The sequence below is a fragment of the Passer montanus genome, unplaced genomic scaffold (genome assembly GCF_014805655.1).
Source record: "Passer montanus isolate IOZ18808 unplaced genomic scaffold, ASM1480565v1 scaffold250, whole genome shotgun sequence".
Taxonomy (NCBI): Eukaryota; Metazoa; Chordata; class Aves; order Passeriformes; family Passeridae; genus Passer; species Passer montanus.
Window position 1 is genome coordinate 31,833 of NW_024367150.1, and position 17,950 is coordinate 49,782.

Genomic DNA, 17,950 nt, shown 5'->3' on the forward strand with positions numbered 1-17,950 from the left:
AGGATCCAGGATCCTTTGGGATTGTGAGGACTGGGATTGGAACAAGAATCCCAGAATCCTCAGGAATGTGAAGGTTGGGATTGGAACAAGAATTCCAGGAGCCTTGAGAATGTGAGGTTTGGGATGGAACGAGGATTCCTGGATTCTTGAGAATGTCAGGGTTGAGATGGGAACAAGAATCCCAGGATCCAGGATCCTTGGGAATGTGAGGGTTGGGATGTGGAACAAGAATTCCAAAACCCAGAATCCTCGGGAATGTCAGGGTTGGGATTGGAACAGAATTCCAAAACCCAGGATCCTTTGGGATTTGAGGGTTGGGATGGGAACATGAATCCCAGGATCCTCGGGAATGCCGGGGCTGGGATCCTGCCGGCTGCAAACCTCCCGGATCTCTGGCACAATTCATTCCCTGTGCCAATTTAATTTCTTGGGGCCGATGAAAAACTCCGGAATCTTCTCCCTCCCGTTCCCAGGAGGAGAATCTCCTCCTGCCAGCATCCCGTTTCTCTTCCCAGCACCTCTGGAATCGCTGGATGCGCATTCCCAGGGCTGGAATTCCAGCCAGGCCTCACCCGAGCCCTGAAGAAGGGCTGGAGAGCAGGAAAATCCCTCCCGGTGCTGCCGTGACCCCCGGCAGCGCCTCCCCCTCCGGAACCTCTGGATCCGGCTGGGAATTCTCTCCTCGGCGCTTCCTGCCAGGCAGGGAAGCGTTTCCTCCCCTTGAGCGCCGGATCCCGCGGGATTTTCCGCTCCTGCTCAGGATGTCACGGCTCTTATCTCGCTCCCCTCTCCTCTCCCAAATCCCGAGGTGGCGATTCCGCCTTTTCCTCCCCCTTCCCGCGAGTTCTCCTCGCCCTTTGGCCGCTCTTCCCTCCCGTTTTGGGTTTTCCTGGGATTTGTGTTTCATGGGAAGCTCAGGCTGGGAAGGCCTGCGCCTCTCCCAGCCCTTTCCTGGCTTTGGAGCAGCCAAAATCCGGGATTTTGGGGTGTTCCCGGTGGGAAGGAGCCTGTGGGGGTGTTTTCCCTCATCCCAAACCCAGGATTCGCTCGGGGAGCTTGGATGTCCCTGCGGGCAGAGCATTCCCTGGGTATTCCCAGGAACCTTTCTGTAGGTCCTACAAATCCCAGCGCCGATTCCCTGTCCCCAGAAGCGTCCCCTGGGCTGGCCCAGCAGGTGACGGCGGCAGCCGCGGCCGCTCCGGCCCCCCAGCCTCATTTTCCACACCAGCCGCCACTTCTCCAGGTGCAGGAAGGAGGAGACCTTGGGAAACATTCCCAGGACTCCGGCCAGACACCTGCGGCGCTCCAGGAGTTTTGGGGCACAAAGGGCACGGCCTTTTTCCCCCCTTTTTTCCCCCCCCTTTTTTCCCCCCTTTTTTCCCCCCTTTTCCCCCCTTTCCCCCCCTTCCCGGCTGGCAGCAGCGGCGGCGCTGGGAGAATTCCCAAGCCATGCATTTTTAATTCCCTAAGAAGCAGCAGCCATTTCAGCGCCCGCCCCGAGCGCGGCCTTGGCGGCGCCGAGCGGCCCCAGAGGCTCCCTGGATGTTCCCATTCCCTGGATGTTCCCGTTCCCGAATTTCCGGGCTGGAGGTGGGCGCCGGCCCCCAGGAGGAAGGGAAAGGGGTGACCCCTGTGGGGACATTCGGGGCTGGTGGCACCGAGGGGAGGCTGGGGGTGAGCCGGGAGAGGATCCCGCTGAGCCGGGGTGGGAAAAGTGGAGGATCCCACTGATCCAGGATGGGAAAAGTGGAGGATCCCACTGATTCGGGGTGGGAAAACTGGAGGATCCCACTGATTCAGAGTGGGGAAAGTGAGGATCCTACTAATCCAGGGTGGGATTGGTGCTGGAGAATCCCACTGATTCGGGGTGGGAAAAGTGTGGGAAGAACCCCATTGATCCAGAATGGGATCGGTGCTGGAGGATCCCACTGATCCAGGATGGGAGAGGTGGAGGATCCCGCTGGTCTGGGGTGGGAAAAGTGGAGGATCCCATTGATCCAGAGTGGGGAAAGTGAGGATCCTACTAATCCAGGGTGGGATTGGTGCTGGAAAATCCCACTGATCTGGGGGGGGAAACGTGGAGGATCCCACTGATCTGGGGTGGGAAACGTGGAGGATCCCACTGGTCTGGGGTGGGAAAACAACAGGAAGAACCCCATTGGTCCAGAGTGGGATTGGTGCTGGTGGATCCCACTGATTCGGGGTGTGAAAGGTGGGGGATCCCACTGATCCAGGGTGGGAAAAGTGGAGGAAGCAATCCCATTGATCCAGAGTGGGAAAAGTGTGGGAAGAACCCCATTGATCCAGAGTGGGGAAAGTGAGGATCCCACCAATCCAGGGTGGGATTGGTGCTGGAAAATCCCACTGATCTGGGGTGGGAAAAGTGCAGAATCCCACTGATGTGGAGTGGGATTGGTGCTGGAGGATCCCACTAATCCAGGGTGGGAGAGGTGGATGATCCCACTGATCTGGGGTGGGAAAAGTGGAGGATCCCATTGATCCAGGATGGGAAAAGTGGAGGATCCCACTGATCTGGGGTGGGAAAAGTGTGGGAAGAACCCCACTGATCCATGGCGAGATTGGTGCTGGAGGATCCCACTGATCCAGAGTGGGAAAAGTGCAGAATCCCAGTGATCCGGGGTGGGAAAAGTGGAGGATCCCACTAATCCAGGGTGGGAAAAGTGGGGGATCCCACTGATCCGGGGTGGGAGAAGCATCCATGGCTCCCGCTGAGCCAGGTCCCTGCATCCATCATCCCTCTCCTGATCCCTGGGATGTTCCCTGGGGCTCTCACTGGCACAGCACGGGATAAGGATGGGCTCCTGTGGTGGGAATTCTCGGGATAAGGATGGGCTCCTGCGGTGGGAATTCTCGGGATAAGGATGGGTTTGTGTGCCAGGAATTCTCGGGATAAGGATGGGTTTGTGTGTCAGGAATTCTCGGGATAAGGATGGGTTTATGTGGCAGGAATTCTCGGGATAAGGATGGGTTTGTGTGTCAGGAATTCTCGGGATAAGGATGGGTTTGTGTGTCAGGAATTCTCAGAGCTCAGAATTTTGTCTTCCCTGCGACACCAGAGGTGCCCTTCCCTGTCCCTGCTGCCCCTTTTCTGGGAATTCTCGCATTCCCACCCTCCTGCCACCGCATTCCCAGCGTTCCCATTCCCGGGAATGCTCTGACGTGTCCCCTCTGTCCCCGCAGGTGGATGAGGAGGGAGCGCTGTGAGCCCGGCCCGTGACTCTGCTGCCAGGTGAGCCCTTCCTTGGGATCGCCGGGAATGGGGCTGGGAATGGGGCTGGGAATGGGGCTGGGAATGGGGCTGGGAATGGCCCTGGAGTGGGGGATCCAGCCAGGAATGGGGCTGGGAATGGGGCTGGGACAGGGGATCCAGACGGGAATGGGGCTGGGAATGGCCCTGGAGTAGGGAATCCAGACGGGAATGGGGCTGGGAATGGCCCTGGGATGGGGGATCCAGCCGGGAATGGCCCTGGGATGGGAAATCCAGCCAGGAATGGGGCTGGGAATGGGGCTGGGACAGGGAATCCAGCTGGGAATGGCCCTGGGATGGGAAATCCAGCCAGGAATGGGGCTGGGACGGGGGATCCAGCTGGGACGGGGGATCCAGACGGGAAACTCCTCTGGGGATCAGGAGTGGGAGATGGGGGCAGGAATGACAAAAACTGGGAAATACTGGGAAAGACTGGGAAAGGCTGGGAAAAACAGAAAAACTGTAAAAGGCTGCAAAAAAAACCTGGGAAAAGCTGGAAAAGACTGGGCTCAGAGCGGTCCCTGCAGGCAGTAACAGGAATGGGAAAAGGCTGGAAAATTTGGGAAAGGCTGGGAAAAACTGGGAAAGGCTGGGAGGGAAAAACAGAAAAACTGTAAAAGGCTGCAAAAAAAACTGGGAAAAGCTGGAAAAGACTGGGCTCAGAGCGGTCCCTGCAGGCAGTAACAGGAATGGGAAAAGGCTGGAAAATTTGGGAAAGGCTGGAAAAAACTGGGAAAGGCTGGAAAAGACTGGGAAATGCTGGGGAAAACTGGAAAAGGTTGGGAAAAGCTGGGAAAGGCTGGAAAAGGCTGGCAGGGCTCAGAGCAGTCCTGGCTCAGGTGTGGAGAGTTGAGGGCAGGAATGGGAATGGGAAAAGTTGGGAAAGGCTGGAAAGGCTCCGAGCGGTGCCGGCTTTGAGGCAGGAGCAGCCGTGGCTCTGGAAATTCCCACAAATTCTGGGATTTTCCCACGTTCCCATGGGAGTTTCCAGCAGGAGAATCCCATGGGAATGTGGCTGGGCAGGTCCCCCTGGAGCTGTGGGGGTTCTCCCGGAGCCTTTGGAAGCGCGGCCGTCCCTGGCACTGGGATGGGGACAGGGAGGGGACAGATGTCCCATGGAGGTGACAAAGGAAAAGTGTCCGGATCCTCCCGATCCAAACCTTCCCTCCAGGGGGTTTTTCCTCAGGGATTTTCCCAATCTCTGCCCTGACCTCTTCCTGTGGCATTCAGAGCTCCTCTGTTCCTGGAAAAGATCCTGATCCTGATCCCAATCCCAAACCCAATCCCGATCCTGATCCCAAACCCAATCCCGATCCTGATCCTAATCCCAATCCCAAACCCAGTCCTGATCCTGACCTCAGTCTCGATCCTATCCCAATCCCAATTCCAATCCCAATCCCAAACCAGCCCCAGGACTTGCTGCTGTTCCCACCTGGAGCCATTCCCAATCCTGGGAATCACTGGGATTTGGGATTCCAGCTCCTGTCCCCGGGCTGATCCCATCCCATCCCAGGACTGGAATAGCTGGGAATTCCCACAGGGACACCCCAGGAGCTCCCAGCCCCTTCCCTGCCAGGCTTTGGGATGAAATCCCAGGGACCAGGGGTCAAACCAAGGAACGGGAATTCCAGCGGAGCCCAGGGGGCTCCTCCCGGCTCCAGCGTCATCCCAGAACCTCCGGAATGTGCTCCCAGTGCTTTATTCCCGGCCATTCCCGGCCATTCCCGGCCATTCCCGGCCATTCCCGGCCATTCCAAACGCTGCTTTCCCACTCCGGGCGCTGCAGGCGCTTCCCTGCCGCCTGTGGGAGGGAATGCGGGAACGTGGGAATGCGGGAATGTGGGAATGCGGGAACGTGGGAGCTTTCCCAAGCTGTTCTCCCTCTGGAATGCGCGTCTGGAGCCTCCCGCTGGTGCCAGACTCGAGGGATCCGTGGCGGGGGGACAGCGCCGTTCCCTGATCCCGGGATTTCTCTGGGATTCCCTGGATTGTCTGTGATTCCCGGGATTTCTCTGTGATTCCGGGATTTCTCTGTGATTCCCTGGATTGTTCTGTGATTCCTGGGATTTCTCTGTGATTCCCGGGATTTCTCTGTGATTCCCTGGATTTCTCTGTGATTCCTGGGATTTCTGCATAATTCCTGGGATTTCTTCCCGATTCCCAGGATTTCTCCTTGATTCCTGAGATTTTGCCTCAATTCCCAGAATTTCTCAGCGATTCCTGGAATTTCTCCCCGATTCCCTGGATTTCGCCCCACGTCCCAGAATTTCTCCCCGATCCACGGGATTTCTTTGTGATTCCCTGGATTTCTCTGTGATTCCCAGAATTTCTCCCCAGTTCCCGCGATTTCTCTGTAATTCCTGGATTCCTCCCTGAATCCCACGATTTCTCCTCAAATCCTGAGATTTTGCCTCAGTTCCTAGAATTTCTCCATGATTCCTGGAATTTCTCTTCAATTCCCGGAATTTCTCCCCAATTCCTGTAATTTCCTTGCAATTCCCAGAATTTCTCCCTGATTCCTCTCTGATTCCCGTAATCTCTCCCAATTCCCGTAATTTCTCCTCAATTCCCAGAATTTCTCTCTGATTACCCGAATTTCTCCTCAATTCCCAGAATTTCCCCCTGAATCCTCTAATTCCTCCCTGATTCCCGTAATTTCCCTCTGATTCCTGTAATCTCTCCCTGATTCCCGGAATTTCTCTGCGATTTCCGACATGTCCCAAATTCCCATTATTTCCCCGTGATTCCCGTAATCCCTCCCAATTCCCATAATTTCTCCTCAATTCCCATAATTTCCCAGATTCCTGTAATCTCTCTCCGATTCCTGGAATTTCTCCACGATTTCCGACATGTCTCCAATTCATGGAATATCTCCGCAATTCCTGAAATTTCCCCGCGATTCCCGTAATTTCTCCTCAATTCCCATAATTTCCCCAATTCCCGTAATCTCTCCTCAATTCCCGGAATTTCTCCGCGATTTCCGACATGTCCCAAATTCCCATTATTTCCCCGTGATTCCCAGGATTTCCCCGTGGTTCCCAGGATTTCTCCGTGATTCCCAGAATATCCCTGTGATTCCCGTAATCTCTCCCCGGTTCCCGGAATTTCTCAGCGATTTCCGACATGTCCCAAATTCCCATTGTTTCCCTGTTATTCCCGGAATTTCCCCACAATTTCGGACATGTCCCAAATGCCCATTATTTCCCGGCCGTTCCCGGGATCTCCCCTCGATTCCCGGAATTTCCCGGCCGTTCCCGGGATCTCCCGGCCGTTCCCGGAATCTCCCCTCGATTCCCGGGATCTCCCGGCCGTTCCCTGTGATTCCCGTAATCTCTCCCCGGTTCCCGGAATTTCTCAGCGATTTCCGACATGTCCCAAATTCCCATTATTTCTCTGTTATTCCCGGAATTTCCCCACAATTTCTGACATGTCCCAGATTCCCATTATTTCCCCGCCGTTCCCGGAATTTCCCCTCGATTCCCGGAATCTCCCCTCGATTCCCGGAATCTCCCGGCCGTTCCCGGGATCTCCCCTCGATTCCCGGAATCTCCCGGGGCGCGGTTCCCGGGATTAGCGGCGGCCCCGCCGAGCAGATGGAGCGGGGCTGATCCCATTAGCGGCCCCGGCCCGGCGCGGGGGGGCCCTCCCGCCTTCCCCGGGTGTTTGTCCCGGCTGGATCCAGCTCCGGGCGGCTCCGAGCCCTCGGGATTCCGGGAACAGGTGAGATCCGGCCCCGGGATGGGCGGCACCGGCGCTCCCGTGGAATTCCCGGGGGTTCCCGGGGCTTTGGGGTCCCCAGCGGGGCGGGGACGCGCCCGGGCCACGCCGGGCCTGGCGGTGCCACCAGCGCGCTGTCCCGGGATGAGAGCGGGAATTGCGGGAGCTGCCGGGTGGCATTTGTTTGTCCCCGTGTCCCCGGTGGCACCGGCGGGCTCTGGAATTGTCCTCCGGGCCTGCTCCTCTCCCGATCCTTGGGGATGTTGGGGGCTGTCCCCACCCAGGATCTGGGATCTGTGGGGTCCTGGAATGCTCCAGCCCTGGCAGGGATTTCCCGTGTCCCGTACAGCTCTGTCCCCCCTGTCCCCCCTGTCCCCCACCCTGTCCCCGCTGTCCCTGTCCCTCTGTCCCCCCTGTCTCCTCTGTCCCTGTCCCCCTGTCATTGTCCCCTCTGTTGCTGTCCCAGCTGTCCCCATTCCTGTCCCTCTGTTCCCATCCCCCCGTCCCTCTGTCCCCCGTCCCCTCTCTCCTTCTGTCCCTGTCCCCATTCCTGTCCCTTTCTGTCCCTGTCCCCCCTGCCGCTGTCCCCTCTGTCCCCTCTGTTGCTGTCCTGTCTGTCCCATTCCTGTCCCCCTGTCCCTGTCCCCCGTGTCCCCCGTGTCCCCCAGCACAGGGCAGTCCGTGCCGGGTTCGCTGTCCCCCGTGTCCCCAGCACAGGGCAGTCCGTGCCCCCTCTGTCCCTGTCCCTCTGTCCCTGTCCCCCGTGTCCCCCTGTCCCTCTGTCCCCATTCCTGTCCCCCTGTCTCTGTCCCCCTGTCCCTCTGTCCCTCTGTCCCTGTCACCATTCCTGTCCCTCTGTCCCTCTGTCCCTGTCCCCCTGTCCCTCTGTCCCCATTCCTGTCCCCCTGTCCCTCTGTCCCTCTGTCCCGCAGGTGCGCAGGTCCCGCAGTGCCGCGCGTGGCGCTGCGGTTTCCATGGTGACGGTGCCGGGAATGTTCCCATGGATACGGAGCGGGATGGGGGAGCCCCGAACCCGGGGGACATTCCCGAAACCTGGGGACATTCCCGAAACCTGGGGACATTCCCGAACCCAGGGGGACATTCCCGAACCCAGGGGGACATTCCCGAACCCAGGGGGACATTCCCGAACCCAGGGGGACATTCCCGATCCGGGGGGACATTCCCAAACCCAGGGGGACATTCCCGAAACCTGGGGACATTCCCGATCCAGGGGGACATTCCCAAACCCGGGGGGACATTCCCAATCCAGGGGGACATTCCCGGATCCAGGGGGACATTCCCAAACCCGGGGGGACATTCCCAATCCAGGGGGACATTCCCGAACCTGGAGGACATTCCCGATCCAGGGGGGACATTCCCGAACCCGGGGGACATTCCCGATCCAGGGCGACATTCCCAATCCAGAGGGGTCATTCTCAGGATGGGGGAGGTCACGGGGCAGACCCCAAAACTGTGGCCTGTCCCCAAAATCTGTGACCTGTTCCCAACGCCTGTCCTGTCCCCAAATACCTCTCTTGTCCCCAAATCTCTGTCCTGTCCCCAAACCCGTGTCCTGTCCCCAAATCTGTCCTGTCCCCAAATCCCCTCTTTTGTCCCCAAACCTCCCTTCTGTCCCCAAATCTCTGTCCTGTCCCCAAACCCGTGTCCTCTCCCCAGACCCCTCTCCTGTCCCTGAACTCCTGTCCTGTCCCAAAATCTCCTTCCTGCCCCCAAAATCTGTGTTCTGTCCCAAAATCCCCGACTTGTCCCCAAAACCATGTCCTGTTCCCAGTCCTCTCTCTTGGGCCTGTCCTGTCCCCAAATCCCTCTCTTGTTCCCAAATCTCTGTCCTGTCCCCAAGCCCGTGTCCTCTCCCCAGAGCCCTCTCCTGTCCCTGAACTCCTGTCCTGTCCCAAAATCTCCTTCCTGCCCCCAAAATCTGTGTTCTGTCCCAAAATCCCCGACTTGTCCCCCAAACCGTGTCCTGTCCCCAGTCCTCTCTCTTGTCCCCAGTCCCTCCCTCCTGTCCCCAAATCTCTGTCCTGTCCCCAAACCCGTGTCCTGTCCCCAAATCTGTCCTGTCCCCAAATCCCCTCTTTTGTCCCCAAACCTCCCTTCTGTCCCCAAATCTCTGTCCTGTCCCCAAACCCGTGTCCTCTCCCCAGACCCCTCTCCTGTCCCTGAACTCCTGTCCTGTCCCAAAATCTCCTTCCTGCCCCCAAAATCTGTGTTCTGTCCCAAAATCCCCGACTTGTCCCCCAAACCGTGTCCTGTCCCCAGTCCTCTCTCTTGTCCCCAGTCCCTCCCTCCTGTCCCCAAATCTCATTCTGCCCAAATCTGGGCTGTCCCCAAATCTGTGTCCTGTTCCCAGTCCTCTCTCTTGTCCCCAGTCCCTCCCTCCTGTCCCCAAATCTCCTCCTGCCCCAAATCTGGGCTGTCCCCAAAATCTATGGACTGTCCCCAAATCCCTCTCTTGTCCCCAAACCCCTCCCCAGCCCCTCTGGCACCACCGGGAATTTTGGGATTTGGTGGCACCAAACTCTGGGATCATCCCGGAAAGGCCAGGCAGGGATGGAGCAGCTCTGACAGGAAAATTGGGAATGTTCATCCTGGAACACAGGAGCTCAGAAAAATCAGGAATGTCCATCCTGGAACATGGGAGCTCAGGAAAATCAGGAATGTCCATCCTGGAACACGGGAGCTCAGGAAAATTGGGAATGTTCATCCTGGAACACAGGAGATCCAGGAAAACTGGGAATGTCCATCCTGGAACACGGGAGCTCAGGAAAATCGGGAATGTCCATCCTGGAACACGGGAGCTCAGGAAAATTGGGATGGGAATGTCCATCCTGGAACCCGGGAGCTCAGGAAAATTGGGAATGTTCATCCTGGAACACAGGAGATCCAGGAAAACTGGGAATGTCCATCCTGGAACACGGGAGCTCAGGAAAATCGGGAATGTCCATCCTGGAACACGGGAGCTCAGGAAAATTGGGAATGTTCATCCTGGAACACAGGAGCTCAGGAAAATCAGGAATGTCCATCCTGGAACACAGGAGATCCAGGAAAATCAGGAATTTTCATCCTGGAACACAGGAGCTCTGGGAAAATTGGGAATGTTCATCCTGGAACACAGGAACTCTGGGAAAATCAGGAATGTCCATTCTGGAACACAGGAGCTCTGGGAAAATTGGGAATGTTCATCCTGGAACACAGGAGATGCAGGAAAATTGGGAATGTTCATCCTGGAACACAGGAGCTCAGGAGAATTGGGAATGTCCATCCTGGAACACAGGAGGTCAGGAAAATCGGGAATGTCCATCCTGGAACACAGGAACTCTGGGAAAATTGGGAATGTCCATCCTGGAACACAGGAGCTCAGGAGAATCAGGAATGTCCATCCTGGAGCACAGGAGGTCAGGAAAATCGGGAATGTCCATCCTGGAACACAGGAACCCAGGAAAATTGGGAATTTTCATCCTGGAGCACAGGAGCTCCGTAGCTGATCCTATTCCAGGAATGTGGAGAATCCCCAAAATCTCCACCCGGAATTCTTCCCACGGGATCCCTGGAAGCGCCCCCAGCCCGGGTGTCCTGTGCCGGACATTTGGGGCCACCGGTGTCCCCGGGATGTCCCCCTTGTCCCGCTGGTGTCCCCAAGGGGGTGGCGCTCGCCCTTTAATGCCCGGCCCCTGGCGGTGCCCCAGTGCCCCTGGAAGAGCGGCAGAGGAAAAATCCATGGAATTACCCGGCAGGCGCTGGGGACACTGCGGGGACACTGCGGGGACACTGCGGCCACCCGCGGGCCATCGATGCTCCCCGCGCTGTCCCCGTGTCCTGGCACGGGCGGGGACTCCAGAGGGGACAATCCTGGTCCTGTCCCTTCCCTTTTCCTGCTCCTGTCCCTTCCCCTGCTGTCCCCTTCCCTGTCCCCTTCTGCTCCTGTCCCTGTCCCCTCTTTCTGTCCCTTCCCCTTCCTCTGCTTCTGTCCCTGTCCCTGTCCTTTCCTCTTCTGTCCCTGTCCCCTGTTTCTGTCTCTTCCCCCTGTCCCCTGTCCCTGTCCCCTGTCCCTCCCCCTGTCCCTGTCCCCTCCCGGGTCTGTCCCCTGCCAGGTTTGTCCCCGAGCCCCCCCGCGGTGACAAAGGACACGGCGGGGCTGGCCCGGGCCGCGCTGTGTCCCTGTCACGTGGCTTGGGGACAGCAGCGGTGACCTCCCCGTGGCCAGATAAGCGCGGGGACAGCCTGGCAGGGCTGGCACGGGGCTGGCACCGCGCCGGGGAGCGGCCCCGGTGGCACTGCCGGCCCCGCGGGGGTGGCACGGCGGGGTCAGAGCAGGACAGTCCCCGTGCGTGTCCCCGTGTCCCCATTCCCGAGGGTTCCAGGGTCACTCAGGTGACAAACGGCGCCGAGTGTCCCCGGGCCCGGCCCGAGTGACATTCCCGAGCCTTCCAGGGGGGATTGGATCCCTGATCCTTCCCGGGATCCCCGACCCAGGTGAGGCTTTGGATCCCTGGTTCTTCCAGGACAGGGATTGGATCACAGATCCTTCCAGGGCAGGGTCTGGATCCCTGATCCTTCCAGGGCAGGGTCTGGATCCCTGGTTCTTCCAGGACAGGGATTGGATCCCAAATCCTTCCAGGGCAGGGTCTGGATCCCAAATCCTTCCAGGGCAGGGATTGGATCCCAAATCCTTCCAGGGCAGGGATTGGATCCCAAATCCTTCCAGGACAGGGTCTGGATCCCTGATCCTTCCTGGGAAGGGTCTGGATCCCAAATCCTTCCAGGCAGGGATTGGATCCCAAATCCTTCCAGGGCAGGGATTGCATCCCAAATCCTTCCAGGACAGGGTCTGGATCCCTGATCCTTCCTGGGAAGGGTCTGGATCCCAAATCCTTCCAGGGCAGGGATTGCATCCCAAATCCTTCCAGGACAGGGTCTGGATCCCTGATCCTTCCTGGGAAGGGTCTGGATCCCAAATCCTTCCAGGGCAGGGATTGCATCCCAAATCCTTCCAGGACAGGGTCTGGATCCCTGATCCTTCCTGGGAAGGGTCTGGATCCCAAATCCTTCCAGGGCAGGGATTGGATCCCAAATCCTTCCAGGGCAGGGTCTGGATCCCAAATCCTTCCAGGCAGGGATTGGATCCCAGATCTTTCCAGGCTCCCCTGATCATTCCAGGGGAGGCTTTGGCTCCCCTGAGAATTCCAGATCAGCTTTTGTTCCCCTGATCCTTCCAAGTCTGGTTCCCTGATCCTTCCAGGTGAGGATCTTGTCCCACTGATCCTTCCAGGTCTCATTCCCCTGATCCTTCCAAGTTTGGTTCCCTGATCCTTCCAGGTGAGGGATTGGATCCCTGATCCTTCTGGGTTTTGTTCCCTTGATCCTTCCAGGTGAGGATCTTGTCCCACTGATCCTTCCAGGTCTCATTCCCCTGATCCTTCCCAGGGAGGGTCTGGATTCCTCCAGGATCCCTGATCCAGGTGAGGCTTTGGCTCCCTGGTTCTTCCAGGGCAGGGATTGGATCCCTGATCCTTCCAGGATTCATTCCCTTGGTCCTTCCAGGATCCCTGATCCAGGTGAGGGATTTTGGCCCCCTGATCCTTCCACATTCCCTGATCCAGGTGAGGTTTTGGCTCCCTGGTTCTTCCAGGTTTGGTTCTCTTGATGATTCCAGGGCAGGGATTGGATCCCTGATCCTTCCAGGATCCCTGATCCAGGTGAGGGATTTTGGCCCCCTGATCCTTCCACATTCCCTGATCCAGGTGAGGTTTTGGCTCCCTGGTTCTTCCAGGGCAGGGATTGGATCCCAGATCTTCCCAGGTTTCATTCCCCTGATCCTTCCACATTCCCTGATCCAGGTGAGGTTTTGGCTCCCTGGTTCTTCCAGGGCAGGGATTGGATCCCAGATCTTCCCAGGTTTCATTCCCCTGATCCTTCCACATTCCCTGATCCAGGTGAGGTTTTGGCTCCCTGGTTCTTCCAGGTTTGGTTCCCTTGATCCTTCCAGATGAGGGTCTGGATCCCTGATCCTTGCAGGGCAGGGAGTGGATCCCTGATCCAGGTGAGGCTTTGGCTCCCAGATCTTTCCAGGAAAGGGATTCTCTCCAGATCCTTCCAGGAAGGGTTTGGCTCCCAGATCTCTGCAGGACAGGGGTTGGATCCCTGATCCTTCCAGGTTTCATGCCTTTGATCCTTCCAGGTGAGTCTGGATCCCTGATCCCTCCAGGATCCCTGATCCAGGCGAGGCTTTGGCAGCCGGAGCCACAGGGTTGGATCTGGAAGGGCAGGAATTGTTTGGGATCCCTGGAAGGACAGGGATAATTTGGGATCTCTGGAAGGGCAGGAATTGTTTGGGATCCCTGGAAGGACAGGGATAATTTGGGATCTCTGGAAGGGCAGGAATTGTTTGGGATCTGTGACCCCTCTCCCGTGTGGCCGGGCAGTGACAATTCCAGGTCTGGAAAATCCCAGTTGGGATTTTCCCAGCTCTTCCTGGGCCCATTCCCTGGGAAAAGCTTCAATCCCAGGAAAATTCCAATCCCGGGGAAAAACTCCAATTCCCAGGGAAAAGCTCCAATCCCAAAATTTCAACCCCAGGGAAAAATTCCAATCCCAGTGAAAAACTCCAATCCAATCTGAGAAATTTCCCCAAAAAAAAAAAAAATCCCCCAAAATTCCCAAAATCCTTTCCAGGTCTCCCCATCCCACTGCATTTTCCCAGGGTTCTCCCAGCTGGATTCCCTCTGGAATTTCCCTCTGAATTTCTGTTCTCTCTGGAATTTCTCTTCCCTATGGAATTGCTGTTCCTGGAATTTGGGCAAGGCTCCGGATTTATGATCCCAAAATGATGGGAAGAAGGGCAGGAAATTTGGGAATTCTGTTCCCACAGGAAAAGGAGGGAAGGAGGCTCAGCTCTGACCCACTTGGGAATGCTCAAAAATCCAGGGAATTTTCAGAAATCCAAGGAAAACACCACTGCAGGGAAAAAAAATCGTGGAATATTTTTCTAGCTCCCTTGGATGCTTTTCCAACCAATTCTTTAGGGTGGGTTTTTTTTGTTTTTTTTTATTATTTTTTTATTTTTTTTCCCTGCTGTTGGAGTGAGACTCTTTGGGCTGTAATTCCTAAAAGATTCCATGGATTCATTGGGGAAAAAAACAAAAAAAGTGGAATTTTTTGTGAGCAGAGAAGTAGATTTAAGGAGGGAAAATGACTCCGCAAAACAGAATTTGGGGAATTATTCCATCGTGGAATTTTTTCCAGCCTTTCCCAGATGGGGCCTTAAAATTATTGGGAATTAATGAGGGGTGGAAAAAGAAAAAAAAAAAAGGGAAAAATCCCAGGGATCGCCATCTGGAGCACTCCATTTGTGGGATAACGAGACAGAGAGAGAGGAAAAAATGGGAATAAATCAAATCCAGGATTTGGGAAAGGGGGGAGGAGAATTTGGGATGGGGTCGGGGCATGGATGCAAAGGGATCCAAAGGGATCCAAAGAGATCCAAAGGGTTTTTCTGTTTATCCCAGGCCATGGGGCAGGAGGATCCCGTGATTTTCCCTGTTTATCCCGATTTTTCTCCTTCCCAAGTGTGTTTTCCTGGCTGGAATTTTGGGGTTCTCCTGCTCTTTTTCCTCATCCCTCAGGGTGGGATCCCAAAGTCCCTTTGTGGGGTCCCTTTAGGGGATGGACCCTGCTGGGGGAATTCCATGGAATTCCTGGGGAGATTCCATGAGAAAAGTGGAGCTGATCCCAGAAAACTCCTGGGAGTGGGCCCTGCTCAAGGAATTCCATGGAATTCCTGGAGAGATTCCATGCAGAAGCAGGGTTGGGGTCCCAAAGTCCCTTTGTGGGGTCCCTTTAGGGGATGGATCCTACTGAGGGAATTTCGCTGGGAGAATTCCATGGAATTCCTGGAGAGATTCCATGTGAAAAGTGGAGCTGATCCCAGAAAACTCCTGGGAGTGGGCCCTGCTCAAGGAATTCCATGGAATTCCTGGAGAGATTCCATGCAGAAGCAGGGTTGGGGTCCCAAAGTCCCTTTGTGGGGTCCCTTTAGGGGATGGATCCTACTGAGGGAATTTCTTGAGAAAAGTGGGGCTGATCCCAGAAAAATCCTGGGAATGGGCCGTGCTCAGGGAATTCCATGGAATTCCTGGAGAGATTCCATGTGAAAAGTGGAGCTGATCCTGGAAAACTCCTGGGAATGGGCCCTGCTGGGGGAACTTTGGGATCCAGGGGTCCCCTTTGAGATTTCTTGTGGGGAATTTCTCCTTCCTGAGGGACATTCCAGAGGCTCCCTGTGGGAATGTCCGTGTCCATCCTGGGGATCCTTTCCCAAGGGATGATTCCTGCTGGGAATGGGAGTTCCAGGAGTCCCTTCCCAGGTTTCTCCATCCTTGGGAATGCCCTTTCTGGGGGGACATTCCAGAGAGTCCCAGTGGGAATGTCCATGGAGAGAGTGGGAGTTCACTCCTGGACCTTTCCTGACAAACGACCCTTCCTGGGGCATTCCAGAGGGTCCCTGCGGGGCTGTCCCTGTCCATCCTGGGGATCCTTTCCCAAGGGATGATTCCTGCTGGGAATGGGGTTCCAGGGTCCCTTCCCAGGTTTCTCTATCCTTGGGAATGGCTCTTCCTGGAGGGACATTCCAGAGGGTCTGTGTGGAGGTGTCCCTGTCCATCCCGGGGGTCCCTTCCCAGATTTCTCCTTAGGAATGGCCTTTCCTGGGTGCTCATTCCAGAGGGTCCCTGCGGGGCTGTCCCTGTCCATCCCGGGGGTCCCTTCCCAAATTTGTCCTTAGGAATGGCCTTTCCTGGGGGGACATTCCAGAGGGTCCCTGCGGGGCTGTCCCTGTCCATCCCGGGGGTTCCCTTCCCAGATTTCTCCATCCTCCGCTTCCCGCGTTCTCTCCCACGCGTCCTCCCCAGTCCCGGGGCTCCCTCTCGGGGGTCCGGGATGCCGCTCCCGGGGCTGTCCCGCCGCCCCGCTGCCCGCTCGCTTCCCCCCGCAGGGCCCCGGGCGGGCGCGGTGCCGCTGCGGGAGCGGGAGCGGAGCGGGCGCGGGCGCCGTCAGCAGCGGGGAGCCGAGCCCCGGCCTGCGGGAGGAGCCGCGCCTGGAGCCGGCCCGCGGCCCCGCCGGGCCCCGCTCGCCCAAGCTGGCGGCCCCGGCGCGCATGGAGGAGCCCGCGCCCGGCGCCATCGTGGTGCGCATCGGCATCCCCGACCTGCAGCAGACGGTGAGTGCGGGGGGAGCCACCGGGCACCGGGAGGGAGGGAGGGACGGAGCCCCGAGCGGCCGCCGCCGAGCCGGGATGCGCAGCGGGACCGTGCCTGAAACCGGGATGCGCACCGGGACCGGGACCGCAGCCGGGATGCGCGGCGGGACCGTGCCTGGAGCCGGGATGCGCACCGGGACTGCGCCGGGATGCGCACCGGGACCGTGCCTGGAGCAGGGATGCGCAGCGCGAGCCGCACCGGGAGCGCCACCGCGAGTCACCCGCGCCGGGATGCGCAGCCCAGAGCGGCCCCGATCCGCATCCAGAGCAGCCCTGACCTCGCTCAGAGCGGCCCAGACCGGTCCCGACCCTCGCTCAGAGCGGCCCCGATCCGCGCCCCGGTCCGCTCGCGGTTCGGCGCCCACCGGCACTGACCGCCGCCCGCATCCCGCCCGCTCCCGGCCCCGCTGCCGCCCCGGCAGCACCGGCAAACTTCTCCCCGCCACGGGCCCGGCAGGACGGGTCCCATTGCCCGGGTCCCCGCGGCCCCGGGTCCCCGGTGTCCCCACGCCGGTGTCCCCCAGTCCCGCAGTGCCATCCCGGGGTGCTGCGGTGCGGTCGCAGCGCGGGGCTGCTCCCCGCCCCGGGGGTCCGCACCCACTGGGATAGGGCTGGGACCAGAACTGGGACTGGGAACGGGACCGGGACCGGGATTGGGATCGGCTCCGGGACCAGGATTGGGACTGGGAGCAGGCTGGGAATGGGCAGTGGGGGCGGCTCCAGTGCCGGCCTGGAACTGGGAGCAGCTCCGGGACTGGGATTGGGACCAAACTGGGATTGGGAGCGGCTCCAGAACCGGGACTGGGACCGGGACCAGGCTTTGGGGCCATGGCACTGGTGTGTGACGGTCACTCATGTCCAGGGTGCTGGGTGCTCAGCTGGGCTGGACACTGGAATGGTGTGGTGGACACTGGAATGGGGTGGTGGACACTGGAATGGTGTGGTGGACACTGGAGTGATGTGATGGACACTGGAATGGTGTGGGGTGATGGGCACTGGAGTGGGGTGATGGGCACTGGAATGGGGGGGACATGTGCCAGTGCCATTGGTGGGATGTGCTGGAGTGACCCCTGGAGGTTCAGGACTGACCCTGAGAGTCCAGGAGAGAAGTCCAGGAGTGGCCCCAAGGAACTCAGGAGTGACCCCCAGAAATCTAGGAGTGACCTCAGGAGTGACCCCTGGAGTGACCCCAGAGGGATCCCAGGAGTGACCTCAGGAGTGACCCCCTGGAAGTCCAGGAGTAATCCCAGGAGTGACCCCGCGGCTCCAGAACCGGGACTGGGACCGGGACCAGGCTTTGGGGCCATGGCACTGGTGTGTGACGGTCACTCATGTCCAGGGTGCTGGGTGCTCAGCTGGGCTGGACACTGGAATGGTGTGGTGGACACTGGAATGGTGTGGTGGACACTGGAATGGGGTGGTGGACACTGGAATGGGGTGGTGTGGTGGACACTGGAATGGGGTGGGGGTGATGGGCACTGGAGTGATGTGATGGACACTGGAGTGGGGTGATGGGCACTGGAGTGGGGGGGACATGTGCCAGTGCCATTGGTGGGATGTGCTGGAGTGACCCCTGGAGGTTCAGGACTGACCCTGAGAGTCCAGGAGAGAAGTCCAGGAGTGGCCCCAAGGAACTCAGGAGTGACCCCCAGAAATCTAGGAGTGACCTCAGGAGTGACCCCTGGAGTGAC

The 17,950-nt window shown here is 58.2% G+C and overlaps 1 protein-coding gene and 1 long non-coding RNA gene across 2 annotated transcripts in view; both read left to right on the top strand.

The window, feature by feature from the left end:
* The first annotated feature begins 1,432 nt into the window (after positions 1-1,432).
* Positions 1,433-16,049, top strand: LOC120503393. Its single transcript, XR_005627732.1, has 3 exons — positions 1,433-1,590; positions 3,202-3,250; positions 15,996-16,049. It is a non-coding gene; the product is annotated as an uncharacterized LOC120503393 (long non-coding RNA).
* The window catches only part of SHANK3 (SH3 and multiple ankyrin repeat domains 3), a 126,027-nt gene continuing 124,124 nt past the window's right edge, over positions 16,048-17,950 (top strand). Inside the window, exon 1 of the mRNA XM_039711873.1 lies at positions 16,048-16,220. Coding sequence (XP_039567807.1) covers positions 16,158-16,220 — 63 coding nt within the window. The 5' untranslated portion in view covers positions 16,048-16,157. The remainder of the gene's footprint in view (positions 16,221-17,950) is intronic.